General features: G+C 34.6%; 4 protein-coding genes across 4 annotated transcripts; all 4 read left to right on the forward strand.

The window, feature by feature from the left end:
* Positions 1–978: 978 nt before the first annotated feature.
* On the forward strand, positions 979–5,970 carry LOC7477106 (uncharacterized). Its single transcript, XM_024601461.2, has 6 exons — positions 979–1,328; positions 1,762–3,039; positions 4,557–4,757; positions 4,853–5,004; positions 5,153–5,619; positions 5,711–5,970. Exons 2-6 carry the CDS (start codon positions 1,791–1,793, stop codon positions 5,961–5,963), a joined length of 2,322 nt encoding a protein of 773 aa, XP_024457229.1. The 5' UTR covers positions 979–1,328; positions 1,762–1,790; the 3' UTR covers positions 5,964–5,970.
* An 812-nt stretch (positions 5,971–6,782) lies between these two features.
* LOC7477107 (uncharacterized) lies at positions 6,783–12,205 on the forward strand. The gene is made up of 7 exons (XM_024602130.2): positions 6,783–7,255; positions 7,652–7,899; positions 8,354–8,509; positions 8,637–8,796; positions 8,960–9,102; positions 9,454–9,489; positions 11,297–12,205. The coding sequence occupies exons 1-7, from the start codon at positions 7,180–7,182 to the stop codon at positions 11,999–12,001; spliced, it is 1,524 nt and encodes a 507-aa protein (XP_024457898.1). The 5' UTR covers positions 6,783–7,179; the 3' UTR covers positions 12,002–12,205.
* A 1,806-nt stretch (positions 12,206–14,011) lies between these two features.
* Positions 14,012–16,149, forward strand: LOC7477108 (60S ribosomal protein L30). The gene is made up of 6 exons (XM_002306295.4): positions 14,012–14,150; positions 14,240–14,283; positions 14,406–14,511; positions 14,630–14,731; positions 15,735–15,803; positions 15,906–16,149. The coding sequence occupies exons 2-6, from the start codon at positions 14,263–14,265 to the stop codon at positions 15,944–15,946; spliced, it is 339 nt and encodes a 112-aa protein (XP_002306331.1). The 5' UTR covers positions 14,012–14,150; positions 14,240–14,262; the 3' UTR covers positions 15,947–16,149.
* A 2,999-nt stretch (positions 16,150–19,148) lies between these two features.
* LOC7477109 (uncharacterized) lies at positions 19,149–23,299 on the forward strand. The gene is made up of 7 exons (XM_024602128.2): positions 19,149–19,672; positions 20,021–20,268; positions 20,758–20,913; positions 21,046–21,205; positions 21,372–21,514; positions 21,875–21,910; positions 22,363–23,299. The coding sequence occupies exons 1-7, from the start codon at positions 19,597–19,599 to the stop codon at positions 23,119–23,121; spliced, it is 1,578 nt and encodes a 525-aa protein (XP_024457896.2). The 5' UTR covers positions 19,149–19,596; the 3' UTR covers positions 23,122–23,299.
* The last annotated feature ends 215 nt before the right edge of the window (positions 23,300–23,514 follow it).

The following is a 23,514-nucleotide window of genomic DNA, read 5'->3' on the forward strand; positions in this document are numbered from 1 at the left end:
TCTTGTTGTGGTGTTTGCTTGGACATGAAACTATTTTGTGATGATTACTGTCTAATTGCCTTCTTGGGGTGACTCGGTTTTTACCCAGAAAATTTTTTTGGTTTTGGATCATTATAAGTTGATGATAACGCTGATGATAACGCTGGTGTAGAGAATCATCCAGATAGAGAAAGCTTAAGAAGTGAATAGTGCAGGATATGGCAACAGGCGGCAATGAAAAGTGAAAAGCAGCAATTTTCTGCTTCATCAAAACCAGCGGTAGAAACACAATTTTTAGTGGGACCCATCTTCAAAACCTGCGTTTAAAATATTAACCAAACAGCTATCTTTTGTGGTTGGAACAAAACACAGTTCCAACCACAATACCAAACGGCCTCTTAGAAAGCCATGTTTTATCCAGACACTCAAAGGGGATAGCATCGTTTTTCTTTAAATTATTTATAATATATATATTTTTAGAAAGCCATGATTTTGATGTATTTATATAAAAAAATAAAAAAAAACTATTTTAAATAAAAAATATTTTTTAAAAACATTCAACATCAAACCCACACTGAAATTAATAATCCAAATAGTGGGCAGAAGTTACACTAATTTTTTTAATAAAGTAACGTACATTTATTTTTATTAAAATAGTTGTAAATTCAAAATTTATTGATCAAAACATTTCTTTTAACTCATTTATATTTCTTAAGAATTTATTATTTCATGTTTTAATGTTAAAAAACCAACCCATTAAAGTATAAGTTACCAAACTTTATTCAAAATTATTTTGGTTTTAATATAAAACATTTTAATTATTAAAATAAAGTAACCCTTTTAACGGGCACCATCGGATAAGGTAATTGCCATTTTGCCAAACCACAGGTCCAACACACACACCCCCCCGTAACTTAACCGCAAGTGAGACAGCAGAATCCGACGATTGTAAGGGGCAAATCCGGTAGATGACAACAAAATCTGCACTGCTATTTTTCAAGGACCAAACAACCCCCCAAACACGCTCGACCCCTCTCTATCTATAATTTCTCGATAAGAAAACCAAAACCCTAAATTACCTCCCCTCCCTCAAAAGGAAAAGAAAAAAAGAAAAAGAAAACTCTACCTTTTCTCTGTTTTTCATTTTAGATTTTTTATACATTTGTTTCTTTCTCTTTTTTCATGTTTTAGTTTTTGCCTTTTGTTTTGGTCTTTCTGTTTCAGGAAAACATTCTGAATCGCTGATAATTGCCGGGTTTTGTTTAATCTCTAATGGTGGGTTTTGTATTGTGAAATTTAGGGTTTTATATAGCCGTTTCTATTGCGAGTGCAACCGATAATTTTTTTGGGTAAGTTGTCTTTCTTTTTTTCTCGTTTTTTGTGTTTGGTTCATATAATTTTGTATGCATTTGTTTTATTTTATTTATTTATTTAGAATTTGATACATTATGAAATATGTAATTTTTTTTTGCCGTTTTGGGATTTGTTGGGAAGACAGTTTGTGGATGTGAGAAAATTCGGTCTCTGAAGTGGATTTTTTTTAATGTTTTTTTTTTGTTTATTTTGATTTTTATGAAGTGGATTCGTGTGGTTGGATTTGGTTTCTGGGATAACTATTGATTAAGTGAGTTTGGTAATTTTTTAGCGTCTGGCTTGTTACTACATGATGTTGAAATTGTGATAACCTTACTGATATGATGGTTTTCTTATTTCACTAAATTGTAGTGAAGTTGTGAGGTTTTGTTTAGGTAGCTGAAAGAGTGTTGGATTTTTTTTTTACAGGATTTTGAGGGTGATTCTAGTTGGAAAGCATGTCTTCACAATACTCAGTTCTTGGAAATAAACTGGACTTAGTCCAGTGGAAGGTTACTGAGTTAAAAGAAGAGCTTAGAAGGCGGAAATTGAAAACCAGTGGTTTGAAGGATGATTTGATTAAACGGTTGGAAGAAGCTATTCGTATTGAGAGGGAAGACGAAGAAATTCGCCATGAGTTGGTAAATGCTGCAGAGGTTGCGGAGGATGTGGATAATGGTGTTGATTTGGAGAACCCGCATGTAGTTGGGGTGAAAAATTCAGAGGCAGTATCAGCTGTTACTGAGACGGTTGAAGTTGTTGTGGATGATGCTGCTAACAGAAATGAGAAGGTGGATGATGTTATGGTTCAGGTTGGCATTGATGAGAGTGTGAAAGCCATGGGTCCAAGAGAACTTCAAGAGGAGGTCAAAATGGGTGGTGTTAATTCTTCTAGGGTAGAAGAAGAGGAGCTCACTGTTCATGCAACTACCGTGGAGACCAGCATTTCTGTTACTGAGAGTGTGGTATCTGAAGTAGCATTGAGTGTGCAAGATGTGCAAAATTCTGGAACACAGGAGGCAAATGAGAACTCAAGTATCCAGCTGGAGAATGAAGATTCAAAGCCCCAGCTGGAGAATGAGAGTTCAAAGCCTCCAGACGAGAATGTCGTGCTTGAGTCTTCTGCTCCGGACAACCAGGTATCTGAGGTCAACCCTAATTTAGGGTTTCAAGTAAAATCTGATTCTATTTCTACTGATTCTGTATCAATTAATGAAAAGATTGAACTAAAGGATAATATAATTGCTGATGATGTCAAATTAGAACTAGATGATGTTAAGCTAGAGATGGTGGAACCATCATCCAGTAATGTTGTCCCAGTTGGTGGTGAATCACATCCAATGGATGTTGAAGAGCCACAAGAAAAGAGTCCCTCTGTTGAAAAGAAAGATGACAGCAATGGTACAAATGCAGATATGAGCAAGAAAAATTACAGTGTTGATGTGGGGTGCTCGGAGAAGTTGAATTTAGACAGGAGTTCTGGTGATGACTCCATGGAGGAAGATGTTCTAGAGAGTAAGCAAATTGATTCAAAGTATAATACTGATGAAGTGGGCGATAAGTGTAAAATAAAAAATGAACTGCCCAGTCTGAAGGAGGAAAATCTAGTTAATGTTACTGGGAAGGATTTATCTACTGATCAAAAGGAGATCCATGTTGAGAATATGACTTGTCCAGTTGCTCCCATGGAAAAAAGAAAGCTTAATGGTAAGATTTGTTCTTTATCATATTGATGACTACCATGTGTTCTGGAATTCACTAATGCTGTTTTATGTGGTTTTGACATCTCAGTTTTGTAAGTATGATGCATTTGTACCTTTCAATAGTTGTTTATGTCCGGTAATGATGGTTATTTTACTCGCATATGGCCTGCTGCCATATATTAGTATTTTTACCAATAGTTTTCTTTAAAAGAACATTTTAGTCTGATAAATATTTTTGTGAGTGATCTGATCGTGGAAGTAGTAATTAATTGAGATTTTATGCTTTCATTGTTATGTAATATTGCGTATTATAATGGAGGAGATGATTTGAAATTCTCCATGCTTGGTGAAAAGGATTAGTCTCGCTGTGTCCTGAGATTGTTCTATGTGGAAAAAATAAATTATGTGGTTCTTTGAGATCATTGGACTTTGTCCAAGACATGTGAAGCTGCAATTATTGGTGTTTGCCTCTAAGACCATCCTAAATGTCACTGTGAATTCATGTCTTTGATTTTCATGACTATCTGTACTATTACAGCTCACAGCCACACACAAATTCTCTTTTTACATATTATTGTGCTAAGCTAAGCAATTCTTATTCTTTTCTTTTTTTTGGTCCAATTTTCTTATTTGATCTTTCTATCATTTTAGATCTTAAAAAAACTTTAGTCCTGCCTCTAATGTTGCTTCCATATAGAAAAAAAAAGGAAATTATGAATGGATAAAGAAATAGCCTGCTGTCCCTCTAGTTTTCTTTATCAGATATGCAAGTTCTGAAGGAAATGTCATACAAGACCTTTTGGAAGCATTGACACCTAGTTTCTCTAGTTTTTCTTCGAACCCCGCCCTGGGCCTGGTGAAAGTTACCTTGGATAAGTGTAGGGTCTGTAGGTTCTAGTTTATACTCTCAATTTAGTACAGTTTAAGCAATGCGGAAAAACTGATCCAAGTTTGGATGTTCTTCTAGGTCTGCTTTTAGCCAAAGCACCTTGGCTTTTTAAATATCCGTGAATTGAATACGGCGTGGGCATGTCTTAGTTTTTGGATTTCATTTCTGCATGCAATGTATTTTGGGAGCTTCTAGTTCTGAAACTAATATACACCTAAAGATTGTGTTGATCAAGTATGTCACAGCTAAATTATTGGATATGATGGTATTTCATAGGCATCTAAATTAGCAACTCTGCCCCAAAATTTTTCTGGTGGCTGTATGTTCAACTTTTGCTACTTTTGAAGTTTAGGTTATGTTGGAATCAATCTATCCATTTATGTTTATTACATTGCCCTGACTGCTTGTTCTTTTATTTTACATTCTATAAGTGATTTATGCTTTTTATCTGATCTTTTGAAAGCTGTATTTTGGAAAATAAGTGCAGCTATCTCGTTCTGTATGAGTACTGCCTCATGAGCGGTTGTGCTTGCAAATTTGTTGTCGACCTGTTTTCCGTTTCTGCTGTTAAGTTAATCATTTCACAAGGAAGCATGATCTCAGTTTCTCAATTTATTTTGTGCTGTTTACAGATCAAGAAGCTGTTGGAAACACAGAACCTTTAAAGCGGCAACGAAGATGGAATTCTGAGAGCATCAAGGTTCCTGAACAGCAAAGCTCTAATCTTACACCCACCACCACACCAAATGATGGGTTTCAACCAACTCCTTTGCGACGCAACTTTTCTCGATCTGACTCATCTGTTAGTGAGGAGGCACCCAAGGAGCGCATTGGTGAGTTAGTTTTCTTTTAGTTGGAATATAAGTGTCCCCAGGGGCAATTTGTTTAACATCTGACACATTTTTGTTCTATTATTATTACTTGGCAGTTCCACCATCACAAAAACCTCCTACCAATTCTCTCAGAATCGATCGTTTTCTGCGTCCTTTTACTCTGAAAGCTGTCCAAGAACTCCTGGGAAAAACTGGGAGTGTCACCAGTTTTTGGATGGATCATATCAAAACCCATTGCTATGTTATGGTAAGACATCTCTCTGTCTTCTGGACACGTTCGAGTGTGGAAACTCTTTCTCGGGAATGAGAGCATACATGTATTGTTTCTTGTATTTTTTTAGTAGGTCTCTGCACTGCTTGAACTTGCGATGCATTGAAATGCTATGTTTTTGCAGTATTCGTCTGTGGAAGAAGCTGTGGAGACACGAAATACTGTTTATAACCTCCAATGGCCACCAAATGGTGGACGTCTTTTAGTGGCCGAGTTTGTTGATCCTCAGGAAGTTAAAATCCGGGTGGATGCTCCTCCTCAGTCTCCAGCTGCACCTGTCACTCCTAGTACGCCTGCACCTGCCCCACCCATGTTGCAGCCACAGCCCTCTCCCCGTCAACAGGTTTCTAGGCAGCAGCTTCCACCTCCACCTTCCCTTCCACTTCCACCGCCGCTGTCTAACCCACCCCATGCCAGGGAACGGGTCGATCTTCCTCCACCCCCTCCACTTCCTGAGAAACATGATCCTCCAATTGTCACCCTGGATGACCTCTTTCGGAAAACCAAAACAGCTCCTCGGATCTACTATTTACCATTATCAGAAGAGCAAGTCGCAGCAAAACTTGCAGGACATGGCAAAAACACCAAGCAGTAGGGACTGGGCTATTATTTACCTCCCTGGCTGCTCTTAGGATTATGTTAGATAATGGTAAGATAGCATCACATAGTTGCATCTTTGCAGGTCTGCAGGTGTTGCTTGTGGGAAGGAATTGTTCCAGCCAAGCAGAGGAATGTGGTTCGTTGCTGGATTTGGTTTTTCTGAAGACTGCATGATGTTGAAGAAGCTTAAGTTTTTTTTAGCATTAGAAACTTGTCAACTAAGAGCTCTCTATATGAGTGGATCGCCCAACATGTGGACATATCTTGTTTTCCTGTTGAACAAGAATTTTAACTTTCCCAATCTTAAACAGTTGGTTCTAAATTCCTTGCATTGATGTTTTCTATCTGGTCCATTATGTAGGTTTCTGAAGTTGGTGCATCATATCCTTTCCATGCTTTGAATAACACCAATTGGTTTTTCTTTTGAAGAGAAACTCTGCAAATGAATGTAGAAATACATTACAATTATAAAATACACCAAAAGAAGTTGATTTGCTGTTTCAATTACTAATGTTGCTCTGCGCTTTTAATTATGGACTGCTGTTGTAATTTTCCCTGTTTTGGATTTTTTTTTTATGCGCGTGGCCTTGAAGCAGACTCGCGTCCCTGCTTGAGTTCTCTCTTTTTAATCATCCGAGTGTTTTAAATAGGTGCAACCAGCATATCCTAATGTTTTTTTTTTATATTTATTTTAAATTAATATTTATTTTAGTATTTTTATATCATTTCAATATATTGATTTTAAAAATAATTTTTAAAAAATAAAATAATTTTATTTTAATATATTTTAAAATAAAAAATACTTTGAAATATAATTATTACCATGTTTTTTAATAATGTTATAAACATGTATTTTTTAAAAATATTTTTATATTTAAAAATATATTAAAATATATTTTTAAAATTTTTATATCATTATATTAAAATTATTAAATAACAAAAAATACTAATTTAATATTTTTTCAAAATAAATATATTTTTAAAATATAGATAAAAACACAAAACCAATCATATTTAAGAAATGTCTGTGAGTAAGTTTCAATTTATTTTTTTATTAAAATTTAATTTTTTTTATTTTTAAATTGTTTAATGTATTAATATTTTTTAAATAAAAAATATTTTAAAAAACAATTCTATCACCTTCTACCCCTCTATTTTCATGAAAACACCCTCGTATGATAGTTTAACTCTAACTCTCTCCTCTCTCGAATGTAGTTAACAGAAAACACCCTCGGTTCCTCGAGTCCTCCCCAGTAACCTAGTTTACACAAACCAGAAGAAACAAATCTTTGACTCCCATTTCCCTTTCTTTTATTTTATAAACGTCGTCGTTTCATTCTCTCTTCTCAAATTAACTTCACTCTATCCCCTTTCTTCTCTTCCAAAATTCTAGGGTTTAAAGATTGAGACTTTCATCAGTTTGGATAGCTGCAGCTGTGCGTTTATGATCGCAAGTTGCTGTTTTTAATTCAATTTATAAAGGGTCTAGCTTGGTATCTACAATTCAAGTGTTTTCTTTAGGGTTTGGTCGAAGGTATTGTTTAGGGTGATATGAATAGTGCATTTAGTGAACAGATACTTGCAGATAAGCTTTCCAAGCTCAACGGCACCCAGCAGTGTATCGAGTGTATCCTTCTTTTTCTTGTATTTTTAATTAATGAATTCCGCATCTTCTTTTTAGTTTCTTTGTACAGCTAACAAATCGGAAAACTTTTGTGAATGATTTTGTACTTTATGCTGTTTCTGGACAGCCCATTATTTATATTACAAAAAAAGGACAGTACATACTACATAGAGTCTATTTTGATTTTCTAATCTATTCCAAGGTCACTGTTTGATGTACTTTGTATTGATTCTTTTTCATTTGGTATTTCTGCTTTAATGTTCATGATGAAGTTAGAGGAATGGTTCTGACATGTCTCAGTCTATCTCTGACTATTCCTGTTTCTTACCAAAATTATCGAGTAATTGTTTTGATTATGTGTTGACTTGGTATGCGTGCTCCCTTAACTTTATTGCATAGCTTTGTCTCGGTGGTGCATACATCACCGTAGCGAAGCAGAATTAGTTGTTGAGACATGGAATAAACAGTTCCACAACTCAGATATGCTCAAGAAAGTACCTCTATTGTATCTTGCAAATGACATCCTTCAGAACAGTAAGCGGAAAGGAAATGAATTCGTTGCGGAGTTTTGGAAAGTTCTTCCTGCAGCGCTAAAAAATGTAGTTGAAAAAGGTGATGATCGTGACAAGAATGTCGTCTCTAGATTGGTAAGTTTTTATTTTTGTTGGGGCAGCTGATTCAAACATTACGACACAGCACCATTTTTTCTGTATAAAAAATGTGCTCATAAAACTATTGGAATGCAAAGGGATGCTATTGTGGATGTGGAACATAGTTAATTAACGATTGAGGCTAAGAGTCCTTTCTCTATCATATATTTCTCTTTGCCAGTCTCTTGTTGAGCAATGCCTTATTTATTGCCAGTCCAGGATTTTGTCAATCCTCATTTAGTTGGATTTGTTACATGTAATAACATAGCTGATAAATAAAAGTGCATCCTATGCCCAAAAATAACATGGGTGGAAACAAAAGGTAACTGAATGTGATTATTATGTTAGTTGAGCATCGACAGATGTATAAGATGCCAACATGATGCTGTTGATGTGCTTATTGGTGTAGTTTCTCTTAAGATTACTGGACTTGTGTTCACGTGATCACCAGGTAAATATATGGGAAGAAAGGACAGTATTTGGGTCACATGCCCGGAGCCTCAGAGAGGTAATGCTTGGAGAAGATGTACCTCCACCCTTGGAGCTCAGCAAAAAACGTTCACGCACTGTGAAAAATACAAAGCGAGATTCACGATCCATTAGAACGGTTGGACCAAGGACCTTGTTTCTTTTTTTCTTCTATTTGGTTTAATGTGCTTGTATTGTTTATGTATTGTCATCCTCTTTTTTCCTGATCTTTTATCTCACTGTTGTGTCATTGCTCCGGGAACCAGAAATTTTCCATTGGAGGTGCTGCTGAAAAAATAGTATCGGCATTCAATTTGATGGTTAGTGAGCAGCCCAATGAAGAGGCAGGGATGAGGAATTGCAAGTCTGCAGTTCGTCGTGTGAGGAATATGGAGAAAGATGTTGATAGTGCCTGTAGTAATAACGGTAAGAGAAATGAACTTGAATTTCATACAGAGACAATTAAAGTGGTTTCTTGGGAATGTTCCCCAGCTTTTCAGACATTGCATGTTTCTCCTGAATGCTTTCACAGCCTGAGTTTTGACTTTCAAAATTTGTGGGCCTCTGAAGCACAATTCTTTTTGCTTAGATAAAGATCCAAAACGAAAAACATTGGCTAAGGAGCTAGAGGATAATGAGAATCTTTTGAAACGAAGTATTGAGAAACTTAAATCAGCTAAAGCAAGTAGAGCAGCGCTTGTCTCTCAGTTAGAAGAAGCTCTACAGGAACAGGTATCTGATCGACTCATCACCTTCACTTGCTATTTGAATGTCAATTATCAGCCTATGCACAGTTTGCCTTTATATGGAGTGTTTGGTCAGAGAGAATCTGTGATAAAACTGTTTTTGGCCTCTTTTCAGAGCAAAGTTGCTGGAGATTTTATAGATTTTCACCAGCAGTTGTTGAGCATGATTGAAATGCCCTTCTCTATTAGTGTTATTTTCTAGTAGAGGAGGATGTCTTGCCCTCCTTGTATTCTTTTATGGATATTTTCCATTGTTTTTGTGAATAAATGAGATACACATGTTTTTGCAATTCTGTTCACTTTAAATTTTACTCGTTTATTCATTTTTATGTTTCAGGAATCTGAACTGGAGGGAGTTCGAACTCAGATACAGGTATGGATTTTGCACTTCCCGAGCCTTGAACATTTATTCTGTTTTCACTTATTTTTTGCTGGGTTTTGATAGTCAAATGGACATATAGTAGAATGTGCATGTATGTCACTGTGTCAATCTTGATGATTTTTTTTTCCTGATTGAATATCAAGATAGTACATTTATGCAACGATTCACGTTCTAGTTAATTGTTAGCCTTTATGAATGCTAAATGCCTTTTCTGTGATCTGATTATACTTGCTTGGCTGCTGACATCTATTGAAACCAGTGGCAAGGCCACCTTATAACTAGGGGTGTCAATTGACATCCCCCAATTAGGAAACATTCTTAGAAATATGTTTGTCTTATTGCTAAAATTTATGGTTTTTTAAGGTCATGTACCAAAATGACTTTGTAGCAGAATTAAATTGTATGGGGTCATTTTAGGAGATTTGCCTACAAAATTAATTAAGTACTATTAAATGAACATTAAATTGGTGTTTTTCTATCTTTTTCAAGCATTTTACCTTGTATAGGATACACAAAATCACCACTTTCCTTTAAAATTTAGTGATAAAAAATTCATTAACATAAAAGAACCTTTTCTAATCTAAAAATTTAGTATCATCTTATTTACCAAATTCAATTATGCTTTTTTTTTTTAAGAATATATATCATGTAGTCAGCTTAAGTTCTTGAAAAGAAGTCATAGCTTAACTACATGATATATATTCTAAAAAAAAAAGCCTAAATGAATTTGGTAAATGATTAAGGTCCACTCTTCTTTTTAGTTCTCCATTTCTTTCTGTTCTTTAAAGTATTTTCCTTCAAATAAGATTTTAAACCTTGATCTCCAAATTAATGAACTGTTAATTCAATTCTAAATAGTTTATTTTTTATAAGATATTATTTACTTTTATTCACTGTCTATTTCATATGTTATGTTTGTTTTAATTACATAGTCTGATTTTTTATACTAATATTATTTATTAGTGAATTGGTTTATTGACAACTTGATGTTTTAAGTTGATTATCTATTATAGACAAGGATCAAGGATCCTTAATTGACCCTGCTGGAAAAAAATTCGGGCATGTCATAGGTTGAAACTGTTGTCATGGTTAGTTGGTAGTCATATAATTTCTGGAAATGTAGATGTACTAGACTTAAGTTATATCATAAATACTAGCCTATAAACATGATAAGTTAGGGCGAACATTTGCCAACAACTGTTGAAGGCATTGATAATGTTTAGTTGAAAATTCATACCTTCTGTTACTAGGTATTCTAGAGTTCGAGTGAACTTACTAATGGTGGATCCTGGATATCCTTTGTACTCTAATTAATTTGGAGGAGCATATTTGTTGATATGCCACTGTATGAAATGCAAAAGATTTTGCCTGTTCTTTATACCCTTGATTGAACCAACAAACCTTTGATTTTTTGTTGTTTTAAAACCAACGCCAGTCTTCACATTCTCTTTTAACTCTTTGTTTTTTGGATGCTCAATTAGTTTACCTTTTCATATACCCACAAAGAAAAACTTTGGCCTGCACATTCTCGTAACACTGGCATATTCAATGAATTTTCACAATTTTGGATGTTTTAAAGATCAGTATGCTTTTAAGCCGATTTGAAATGTGGGGCCCTGCAGATGCAAGAGGTTTGATAAGTTGTGATCTATCTACCAAGCATTGCTACTCAGAAATCCTAATTCCAGTCATCTTCAGTAATCTAGACTCTTGTTTGTCATCGACAGGGCTATATCTTAGTGTCACGATGATTCATGGAGCAGTTGTTTTATTTATTTATTTATCTTGTCAATTTCAGGATGCACAGGCACAAGTAGAGGAAGCCAGCAAGATGCGAAGGCGGCTTAATGGTGAAGTATTAAAAGCATCTGGTACAACTACAGTACCAGTTGATTCAAATGCAAAAGCAGGACAAACACCCAAGAGGACAGCTGCAGCTATTGCTGCGGAGGTTGCAGAGAAGCTTGCAGCTTCCTCCTCTTCTCAAATGATCATGCACGCTGTTCTCTCTACATTTGCCGCTGAAGAAGCAAAGAATGCTCCAAAACCTGAAACCTCCTTACCTGTTTCAGATCCAAATGTTTTTATGCTAGCTCAGCCACTTACTGCTCCAACAACACATTCGTACCAGTCAGTTTTGTTCACCCAACCTACAATGCAGAACCAGACTCCGACCACTCAATCTCAATTTCACATTCTTCCCAACCCATCCTCTCAGCCTTATATACAGCCAGGGGGAGGGATTGCAACCCCGTATGCTTATGGTAACTTTTCTGTGTTGCCTCCAGGACCACCCCCACCCCCACCCTATAAGGTAAGTCAAACCGTGCCCTTGGCTCAACAACCATCGCAAATGCCTCAGCAGCAACCGTTACCAGTGGCACAACAGGAGGCCCCAATAAACCAGAAACAACCCAGGTCTTTAACTCAACAAACCCTGGGTGCTAATTTCAGACCTCAACCACCTGGATTGGAGTACTATGGCCACCCATCTCATTCTTAGTGAAAAATCGTACTTTTAGGTAGCCAGATGTAATTATCTTGTTTCCAACAGAATGAGTATCTTGAGTAATTTGAAATTTAGTTCATGCAAATTGTTCTCGCAAAGGCTCCTGCACACAGAAATGTGACAACAAGTACAAATGACTCGGCTGGTAAGCACAGATTCTTAATTATTGAGAAATCATGATTGATTATCCCTTGAATACTTGTCGCTTGATATGACGATGTACAGGCATGCTAAAGAGACGGATGAAAAATGTTAGAAGTTAAAACTGAGTAACAAGCATTACGCACAACTATACATACTCGTTGAAACAGAGAAGCATGGAGACAACGGAATATCGAGAACCTCGTGTACAGCCCCTTCTTCCAGCTGCAGTGCTGAACAGATATCCATGGGAAAAGCTAAACTTCCTGCTCCTCTCTTTTTCGCCATCCTTTGCAAGTATAGTTGTCAGATTCAAGGCCTCGATTATAGATTAACTAGTTGGATTGACCCAGGAGATCAAACATTGATCATATATAAATATATTAACTGTCAAACTACATTGTAATTACATCCACAGTCGATCGATAATGGCCTATACGAAGAAAAAATAGGTCAATGATTCGAACCCAACATTATACGAAGAAAAAATGGGTCAATGATTCGAACCAACATGCCACTTATGCTTTTCAATATGTGTTATTGATTAAATCATTAAATATAATATTAAAATCAATTTATATTTTTAATGATGCAGTGGGTTGGTTTAAGTAGTTCGATTGTTATTTTTTTTAAATAAAATCTTGAGAGTTTGAATCTTATAAATGAAATATATCATCAATGAAAAAACTTTATCCTTTAATGGACCGACCGGACTCGATCAGATTAGTTAAAGTCTAATAAATTTTTAGGTAATACAATTTAAAATTAAAAAAAAACTTTTATTTTTAAAGGAAGACACCAAGGATTTTTCATGTAAATCCATAGATAAAACTACTCGATCATCTTTCGAAAATGGATCCAGGAACAACATTTATCGCATAATCCCTAGAGGCCTGAGTTCCGGCCTGTATTTAACCAGGATAATTTCTTACTATTTTCCTCTCTGACCACATGATTATTATTATATCAAGAAATCATCTTATTCAAAAACTTAAATAGAGATGAGACTTTAAAAATAATTTTACACTACTTTCTAACATGATTCATATGAATAAATTACTTCAATTGTCTTGCATGTTAGTAATCCTAGTAACTCTGTTATTCACCGGTCTTTGGATGGATGTATCAGAACCCAATGCTTTGTTTTTGCAGTATTGATCAGTGGAAGAAGCCATTGAGACACGAAATGTTGTTTATAACCTACAATGGCCACCAAATGGTGGCCGAGTTCGTTGACACTCGGAAAGTGAAAATGCGTGTGGATGCTCCTCTTCATTCTCCAGCTGCGCCAGTCACTCCTAGTGCGGCTGCACCTGCTCCGTCCACCCTGCAGCCACAGCCAGCTTTATACTATAGGAAACAACTTCCACTTTCACAGCAACAGTCTATCCCACCCCATGCCGGGGAACGAGTCGATCATCCTCCACCCTCTCTCCTTCCCGAGAAACATATATGATCCACCAATTATGGAAAAGTTGACAGTTAAGTCACCCTTGTATATTGCCACTCTATACATGAGATCTTCACCTCAGACAGCTACTCGAGTCACTCTGGACGACCTCATTCGGATCCTCAACCGAATTCCTTGGCATGGTCAATATGTTTTAAATAAAGCATCGTGCTGACTCTAAAGATATAATATCTAAGTTTCATCCTAAAATCACCTTTCACAGACACATTCTTTTTCTTACAAGAACAATACATTGATGTGGTAAATCCTGATGACTTGGACACAATTTTCTCCATGGCCTTTTGCTTCTCTTAAGAATATAATTTGATTTCCCACAATAGTTAAAAAAACAAATTGTAGGGATGGGATTAGACTACTTTTATCTTCGAGGACTAACAGATAGAAATAATAACACATGCGAACTGCACGTGGGCAAGCAAGCCATTTATTAGCTAACGAAACACACAAGCCCTAGTGCTCTGTACATCTGCCGTCAAGCTTCTAGGGTTTCTTTCAGCTTCTGATTCTAAATCTCAATAAACCCTAAGCGCTGTAAGCTTTTTTACGCTCTCATAGCATCTCAATAACGCAAATTCTTCTATTTTTAACTTAATTTCCCATCAAACTCTTATTTTTTCCAGGAAAACAGCCAAACAGCATCAAAATGGTCACAGCCAAGAAAACTGTAATCCCTTTTCTTCCATTTCCTCTTAATTTCACTTGTTTCGTTGTTTAATTGAAAATTTGATTATTGATTATTGATTTTGTATTTTAATTTTTTTGTTGCTGCTGTTGTCAATTTTATAGAAGAAGACCCATGAGAGCATCAATAACAGATTGGCTTTGGTGATGAAGAGTGGAAAGTACACTCTTGGTTACAAAACTGTGCTTAAATCTCTAAGGAGCTCCAAAGGTTTTATTTATTTATTTAACATTACTAACTTTTAATTTCTATATCTGAGATCTTAATTTTGATTTTTTTTTTGTTTAGATTTTAATTTGGGGTTATTTGGTGATCGATGTTTATGCAGGAAAATTGATTCTATTATCAAACAATTGCCCACCTTTGAGGAAATCCGAGATTGAGTATTATGCTATGCTCGCAAAGGTTGGAGTGCATCATTATAATGGCAGTAAGTTCTTGCTCCCTTTTTATGGGCTTTTATGTTTTTTTTTTGCGTCAACATCTATTATAGATAGAGAACGGTTTTGGTTTGGTACTAGTAGTCATGCTATAACTTTAATGCATTCATATTAGTGGATATCATGCTTGTGATTATAATGCTGTAATGAATTTTGCTTGGTTTTATCTGTGCTGAAACATCATGATTTTGTTTATCGAGATGATGCTCCTTTTTTTTTTAACTTTTTTTTTTTAAAGATTTTGCAACCTCGAGTCCTTGACCGTGTCTAAGAATTTGAATTTGATTGAGTCGTTGCTGAACTTTCAGTCTGTGCAGTCATTATTATATCATTATGTGTAGCCCCTAGAAGTTTGAAGAATTCTTTATTAGATGCATGGAACATAAGGCGCATGAAACTTGTGACTTCAATCTGAATTTATAGACCTTTGACAAATCTATGTTGGGAAACGTACATGGTTTTGAGACATCATATAGACCAACTCTAGTCATCTTGCATCTTGTTACTGTTTGCCATCAATCTCTTGGTTTTGTTGTGCCTCGGTACAATAGCTGGTTCATACATTTAGTTATCTAGGTTTCACATGTTTTTGGGAAAAACTCATGTACTCCATGAGTACCCGACATCCATTTAATATTAACCACATGGGCAAGTTGATATAGTCACGTTGAATTTGATTTGCTTTTCATCTTCGTTTTTATATTTTGTTTTCATTTTGTTAAATCACTTAGTATCAATTTTGACATGATTGTCAATGTGTGTAAATGGCTTCATTTAAGAGGATGTTTTGCTGAATGATGAGCACCCCTGGAATATTGGAGTTTCCCCCTGGAGTTTGGAAATAATTGTCAGGCCTTGAATAATCAAATGATTTTGATTTTCTTACCGTTAGCAATAGGCAGGCTATTTTGCCATGTTTTAGTACTAGTGATTTTGAAACTGCACTCTTGTCTTTCCTTCGCCTCCTTCATGCCCCTTTTTTCCTTTTTGCAGACAATGTTGATTTGGGAACTGCTTGTGGCAAGTACTTCCGTGTATCTTGTCTGAGCATTGTTGATGCAGGTAATGCATTAAAAGATTATTATGTCTTGAACTGTATATTTTGGCATTATGTTGATGCCATTGACATTTTTCTGATTGCCACTCGTTTCTTTTGTGTTACAGGTGATTCTGATATCATCAAGACAGTCCCTGGTGATCATTAAGCAGGTCATTCTTCCAGTTCTGTTAATTTACCGCAGAGATTTTTTTTCCCCTTCCAACTTTAGAATAGTTTGGAAACTACAACAATTGTCAATCCTTCAGTTTTGGATTTTATTCCCGTCTGCTGTGCGCACTCAAGTGGCAAGTTTTGATTCAGATATTTGATACAGCAAGCTTTCTATTATGAATCACTAGTTTTCTGAAATTACCCATCCAGATATGGCTCCACTCATGCGCTACACGATTTTAGCGTAGCAGTAAAAAAATTGAAAGTGTAGTTGATTCGCGATTCTATTATATAATGAGTGTTTTTTCCCTTTTGGTAGCTCTTGATTTTGACATGTGCATGGTGAGTTAGTGATTTGGTTCTACCATTGTACACTGTTTTCATGTAGCTGGCTTTATGCTAGCTTGAAAATGTATAAAATGATTTTTTTTAGATTTTTGTTATTTTTAATATAAACATATCAAAATCATCAAAAACACTAAAAAAAGCATCAAAACAATTTGTCACAAGAGCATTTATAAATCATTATCAGGTGCTATCCAAATTCATTGGATTTAATAATTTTTAATTTTATCTTTTTTAGAAAAAGTTAAAGGATGTGATGAGAAGTAAAAACAATTGAAGACAAAAAAATTAAATAAAAAGAGGCTAGGTGCGTGCGCCTCATGTGTGGACCTTCAGCCTCTAGCTTTTTTTTTTTTTTTTTTTTTTGTCCTTTTTCTAATGAATGGATGATTTGTTGTCTGTCAAATACGTGTTGTATGTTGTTATTTTTTTTTTTTTTTACCCGGGGTATCCGGGCCAGCTTGCGCGCATCACGATTATTCCCTAGGTTTACTGAACATCCTGCAAGCCCAGTAGACAGGTAAGGCACCGTGAGGGTAACAAGCGTGCACATGAAAGATCGAACTCGGGACTGGGACAAGGCAAGTCTATAATAGTGACTAGAAAAATCAAATCAAGAATTTTTTTTGGTTAAACTTATTTTTATCTAAAAACATTTAAATATCATCCTTGTAATATTAAAACACTGCTAAACAACTCAAAAAAAGCCCCAAGAACAGCAATCTTATGATTTATCTCTCTATTGCTACGGATGAGGTCGCTGTAAATAAAAGGAGCCAGTAAGGAGGTAGAATCCTAAATCAAGAAGCTAATATATGGTTACACATACACCTTTACGTCAAAATAATTGAATATTTTAATCTTAACGGGGTATGGTTTAATTAGTGAAGTTTTAAATTTATTTTTTAAAAATTATTAATTCAAGTGTTATAAATTTTAGAATATTAAATTTATCTTATTATTAATTTTAAAATAGATTAATTAATAATGCATGAGCTGTCCTGAATACATCAAAAATCATAAAAAAAATAATAATAATTGAACAATCTGATATATATATTTCAACAGTGATTATTATTCTTGAAATGCTCATCTACTTGCCGATGGAGTCTTTTCAATTTCTGGAGGGACTAATCAAATCAAATCAAATCAATCACATCATAGATCCACACATCTTCAATTGAGATCAAGAAAAGATTAAAGTTGCACTTGCACAAGATGATAGAGAGTGGATTCTCGCGAATCATTTTCATTTCCTTGCTGCCACAACTCTCTCTCTCTCTCTCTCTCTCTCTCTCTCTCTATATATATATATATATATATATATATATATAACGAGTACTGTTCATAAAGCTTGAATAGCTAGTAAGTTGCAGAGCAACAGTACTGTTTTTTTTTTTTTTTTTTAAAGTTAACTGAACTTGTCAAACCTTAATTTACTGTCCAATAATTATAAATTTGAGATCTTTTAGAATTATTTGAGAGTCATTGTTAATTTTAAAATCTATAAAATTAATTAAAATATGTACAAGCTAACCTAAATATACATATTAATTTAAAAAAACAATACTATGTTTTTACCTTAAGCATGAGTCTGAATGACCTTGGTTACTTCTTGGAATTCAACTTTAAAGAAAGACACCAGCATAAAAAAAGAGAATATAAAATCATGATATATAAAAAGTGATAAAGAATATCTTTACTTTATTTTTTTTTCTAGTTATATTTTTTATATATTTTAAGTATTTTAAATAAAATAACTAATAAGATATTACTAATTGTTTTATAATAACTAATGCCTATGTGTTTTTTTTATAATGAAAAATGGTTTCCTACAAATTATTTTCTAATTTTTTTTGTATTTGTTTACTATTAAAAAAGTCGATCAATAAAAAATACTTTTATATCAAAGAAAAGTTTGGTTTGATTTCTAGTAAAGTATTTTTTTTTATTTTAGGCAAAAAATGCTTTCTAGAAATTATAAAAAAATAAAAAATATCTTGTTATTTGTTAATTATATTAAATTTGATCATCAATCTTTTGATTGCTATATATATTATTCTTAATATTTGTTTTTCAATTTCATCCATTCAAATTTGATTTAATTGATTTTTATACTAAATTTAGTTCTTATTCTTTTAATTGTTATTTATTTTTCTTTTATCATTTTCTTAATTGAAATCTTTTTATCTATAATATTTTATTTTTATTCATTTTATTAAAATAATTTATGATTTTTTTTTAATTTCATTATCTTTCAATTTTTCAATTTGTCATATTTGATTTTTATTCTTTTAATTGCTATTTGTTTTATTTGAAATAATTCATGAAATTTTATTTTTTTTCAATTTATCATCTTTTAATTTTTTATATATCAGATTTGATTTTTTTTCTTTTAATAAACTTTTTAAGAAGTTAAAAAAAGTTAAAAGTTATTTTCCAGCTTATTTTTGGATATAATCAAATATTAAAAAATATTTTTCAATTTATTTTATACGATACTACTAAACATTAAAAAATAACTCATTTTTCAGAATTTATTTTTTATAAAACTACTTTTCAATAAAAAAAAAATTCAAGCTAACAAACAAAACCTAAGTTTAGTTTAGTTAAATAAGATTGAACTATCATTTCCTCATTTTTTGATTATTTTTTTCAAATTAATTTTTTAATATATTTTTTTTAATATTAAAAGTAAATTTTAAAAAATAAAAAATATTATTTTAATATATTACCAAGAAAAAAAAATCTTTAAAACATAATTTTTATCAATTTCCTAAACAGACATAAAAATAATAAACAAACAATTACATTAAAAAAAAGAAGTAAAATCTGTTGGATTTCCGTAACTTTTGCCAAATGGTCCAAACCTCAGCACCTCTCTCTTTTCTGCAACTATCTTCTCTCTATCCATGTTTTATTTTAATTCACATAAATTTTTGTTCTCTTTTACATGAACCTGTTTTAGGGTTTTGCCAATACCAGGAAAAAAAAAACCTTAAATACCATTTCCCTTAATTTTTATTTTCTACAACGTCGTCGTTTCACTCCGCCCTTTCCCTCTCACTTTCCAATTTTTATGGCTTGTTTTTCATTCTACTTCAATCTATCGTTTCTCTCCCTTTTCTTCTATGCTAATATTTTAAGGCTTAAAGATTGAAACTTTCACGTGGTTAGCTGTAGCTCACATTCATGATTGCAAGTTGTTGTTTTCAATTGGATCTATAAAGGGTCTGGCTTGGTTTCAAGAATTGAAGTGTTTTCTTTTAGGGTTTGGTGGAAGACATTGTTAAAGGAGATATGAATAGTACATTTAGTGAAGAGACACTTGCAGATAACCTTTCCAAGGTCAATGGTACCCAGCAATGTATTGAATGTATCCTTCCTTTTTCTTGTATTTTTAATTAATGAATTCTGCAGCTTGTTTTCAGTTATTTATATGCCTATCAAATCTGAAACTCATAGTGAATTGTTTTATATTTTATACTGTTTCAGGACAATCATTGTTTATATTACCTAAAAATTGGACAGTGCATTGAAAATAGTGTTACCAATTTATTTGATTCAGTTTTATTTGGTACTTCTGCTCTAATGTTCATCAATTTAGAGGAATGATTATGTAACGTGCATATGCATTGAAAATAGTTTCTTACCGAAATTATTGAGTAATTATTTTGATTTTCTGTTGACTTGGTATGCATGTTACCTTAACTTTATGGTATAGCTTTGTCGCGCTGGTGCATAGTTCACCGAAGCAAAGCAGAATCTGTTGTTGAGGCATGGGACAAACAGTTCCGCAACTCAGCTATGCTCCAGAAAGTACCTCTATTGTATCTTGCAAATGACATCCTACAGAACAGTAAGAAGAAAGGAAGCGAATTTGTTAATGAGTTTTGGAAAGTTCTTCCTGCAGCGCTAAAAAATATAGTCAAGAAAGGTGATGACCGTGGCAAGAATGTCGTCTCTAGATTGGTAAGTTTTTATTTCTGTTGGGGCAGCTGATTCAAACATCATGACACGGAACACCTTTTTTTGTTTCCTGCATGAATATGCTCTCATAAAAGTACCGGAGAGCAAAGCATTGCTATTGTGAATGTTGAGCATCATAATCAATTAGCGATTGAGGCTAAGATTCCTTTCTCCAACCTATTTTTTTTTAATGTATTTCTCTTTGTCAGCCTCTTGTTTTGCAATGCCTTATTTATTGCTAGTCTAGGAATTCATCAATCAACATTTAGCTGGATTTGTTGCGTGCATCTTATAAAATATAAATAAACATGCCTCGTATGCCAAGCTCGGGAGGAAACAAAAGGAAATTGGATGTATTTATATGTTAGTTGAGCGTCAAAAGAAGTATGAGATGCCAATATGATGCCATTTACGTGCTTAATGGTGTAGTATGTCTTAAGAAAGTCGGAAAGGTGATTAAGATTATTGAACTTGTGCGCACATAATCACCAGGTAAATATATGGGAAGAAAGGACAGTGTTTGGGTCACGTGCTCGGAGTCTCAAAGAGGTGATGCTTGGAGAAGATGCTCCTCCACCCTTGGAGTTGAGCAAAAAACGTTCACGCTCTGTGAAAAATACAAAACGAGATTCACGATCCATTAGAACGGTTAGACCAAGGATCTTTCATTGTTTCTTTTTGTCTTCTATTTGTTTTTATGTGTGTGTATTGTTTACATATCTTCATATTCTTTTTTCCTGATCATGTGTCCGACTGTCATGTCAATACACTGGGAACCAGAAATTGTCTATTGGAGGTGCTGCTGAAAAACTAGTATCAGCATTTAACTTGGTGGTTAGTGAGCGGCCCAATGAAGAGGCAGAGATGAGTAATTGCAAGTCTGCAGTTTGTCGTACGAGGGATATGAAGAAAGATGTTGATATTGCCTGTAGTAATAATGGTAAGAGAAATGAACTTGAAGTTCATATAGAAAAAGATTAAAGTGGTTTCTTGGAAATGTTCCACAACTTTTCTGGCATTACATGTTTTCTCCTGAAATGCTTTCACAGCCTGAGTTTTGACTTTCAAAAGATGTGGGTCTCTGAAGCGCAATTCTTATTTCTCAGATAAAGATCCAACACGAAAAACTTTGGCCAAGAAACTGGAGAATGAAGAGAATCTTTTGAAACGAAGTATTGAGAAACTTAAATCAGTTGAAGCATGTAGAGTAGCGCTTGTCTCACAGTTAAAAGAATCTTTACAGGAACAGGTATTCATCACCTTCACTTGTTATTTAAATGTCACTTATCAATTAATACACAAATTGCCATTATATGGGGTGTTTGGGCAGAGAGGATCTATAGAGAATCTGTGATAAAAATTTTTTTGGCCTCTCTATAGAGCAAAGCTGCAGGGGCTTTTAATGGAGTTTATCCAGCCAGATGTTCAGCATGATTGAAAAGCTCTTCTCTATTAGTTTTCTTTTCCAGTAAAGGAGGATGTCTAGCCCTCCTTGTATTCTTCTACGGATATTTTCTGTTGTGTTTGTGAATGAATGAGATATACATGTTTTTGCAATTCTATTCACTTAAAGCTTGTCTTATTGATTCATTTTTTTTATGTTTCCAAGGAATCTGAACTGGAGGAAGTTCGAGCTCTGAGGCAGGCATGGATTTTGCACATTCCGAGCCTTAATTTTTTTTTTTCTGTTTTCATTTGTTCCTTTGAAATGTGAAAGATTTTTGCCTGTTGTCTATACACTTTATCAAACCAATAAACCTTTGATTTTGTGTTGTTGTAAAACCAACATCAGTCTTTGCATTATCTATCAACACCTTGTTTTCAGAAGCCCAAATAGTTTACCTTTTGCATTACCGATGAAGAAAAACCTTGGCCTGCGCATTCTTATAACACTGGCATATTCAATGATTTTTCTCAAGTTTGGATGTTTTCAAGGCCAGTACGATGTATCTTCCTAGCATTGCTGCATAGAAATCCTAATTGAAGGCCTCTTTGCCCATCTAGACTCTTGTTTGTCCCCATCAGGGCTATATCTTAGTGTTATGATGAATCATGGAGCAGTTGTTTTATTTAATTAATTTTTTTTGTCAATTTCAGGTCGCACAGGCACAAGTAGAGGAAGCCAGCAAAATGCGAAGGTTGCTTATTGGTGAAGAAGTATCTAAAGCATCTACAGTAACTACAGTACCAGTTGATTCAAATGCAAAAGCAGGACAAGCACCTAAGAGGACAGCTGCAGCTATTGCTGCCGAGGTTGCAGAGAAGCTTGCAGCTTCCTCCTCTTCTCAAATGATCATGCACGCTGTTCTCTCTACATTTGCAGCTGAAGAAGCAAAAAATGCTCAATTAACGAAGGCCCCAACACTGTCAAATTCATATGCATCCATGCCCGTCCAATCATTGTCAAAACCGGAAAACTCATTGCCCGTATCAGATTCAAATGTTTTTATGCCAGCACAGCCACTTGCTGCTCCAACAACACACTCATATCAGCCAGTTTTGTTGCCCCAGCCTACTATGCCGAACCAGACCCCAACCACTCAAGCTCAATTTAACCCATCCTCCCAGCAATATTTACAGCCAGCAGGTGGGATCATGACCCCATATGCTTATGGTAACACCTCTCCCTTACCCCCAGGACCACCCCCACCCCCACCCTACCAGGCAAGTTCAATGGTGCCTATGGCGCATCAACCATCACAAATGCCACAGCAGCAACCATTATCATTGGCACAGCAGCGGAACATAATAAACCAGCAACAACCAATGTCTTTAACTCAACAAACTCTGGGTGCTAATTTCAGGCCTCATCAACCACCTGTAATGGAGTACTATGCCCACCCTTCTCATTCCTAGAGAAAAAAACGTACTTTTAGTTTGGTAGATATAATTAGGTCAGTGTATAAATGCCTGCATATTTCGTTTTGATGCTTGGAGAAACAATGTAATGGCGTGCCAGTCGGTTAGGTTTTGTTGGTTTACTGAAATAACTTGTGGTTGCGTATAAAATGAGGAAAGAAGGTTGGTAGATTAATCTTTTCAGTATAAAATTGAGAACCAGGGAACTCAAAATCAGATGCAGATCAAGCAATGGCCGAAACTACTAAGAAAAAGCAAACAAATTGCACAGCCTGCATGTTATTGAAATCCTACTAAATGTGCTCAGGAACTCGTATTCTCAGATGGAAGGAGTTTCAATCATCAGCTGAATATGTGAAAATCTTTTGGACGATTCTCATTGATTGGGTT

Source organism: Populus trichocarpa, chromosome 5 (genome assembly GCF_000002775.5).
Source record: "Populus trichocarpa isolate Nisqually-1 chromosome 5, P.trichocarpa_v4.1, whole genome shotgun sequence".
Taxonomy (NCBI): domain Eukaryota; kingdom Viridiplantae; phylum Streptophyta; class Magnoliopsida; order Malpighiales; family Salicaceae; genus Populus; species Populus trichocarpa.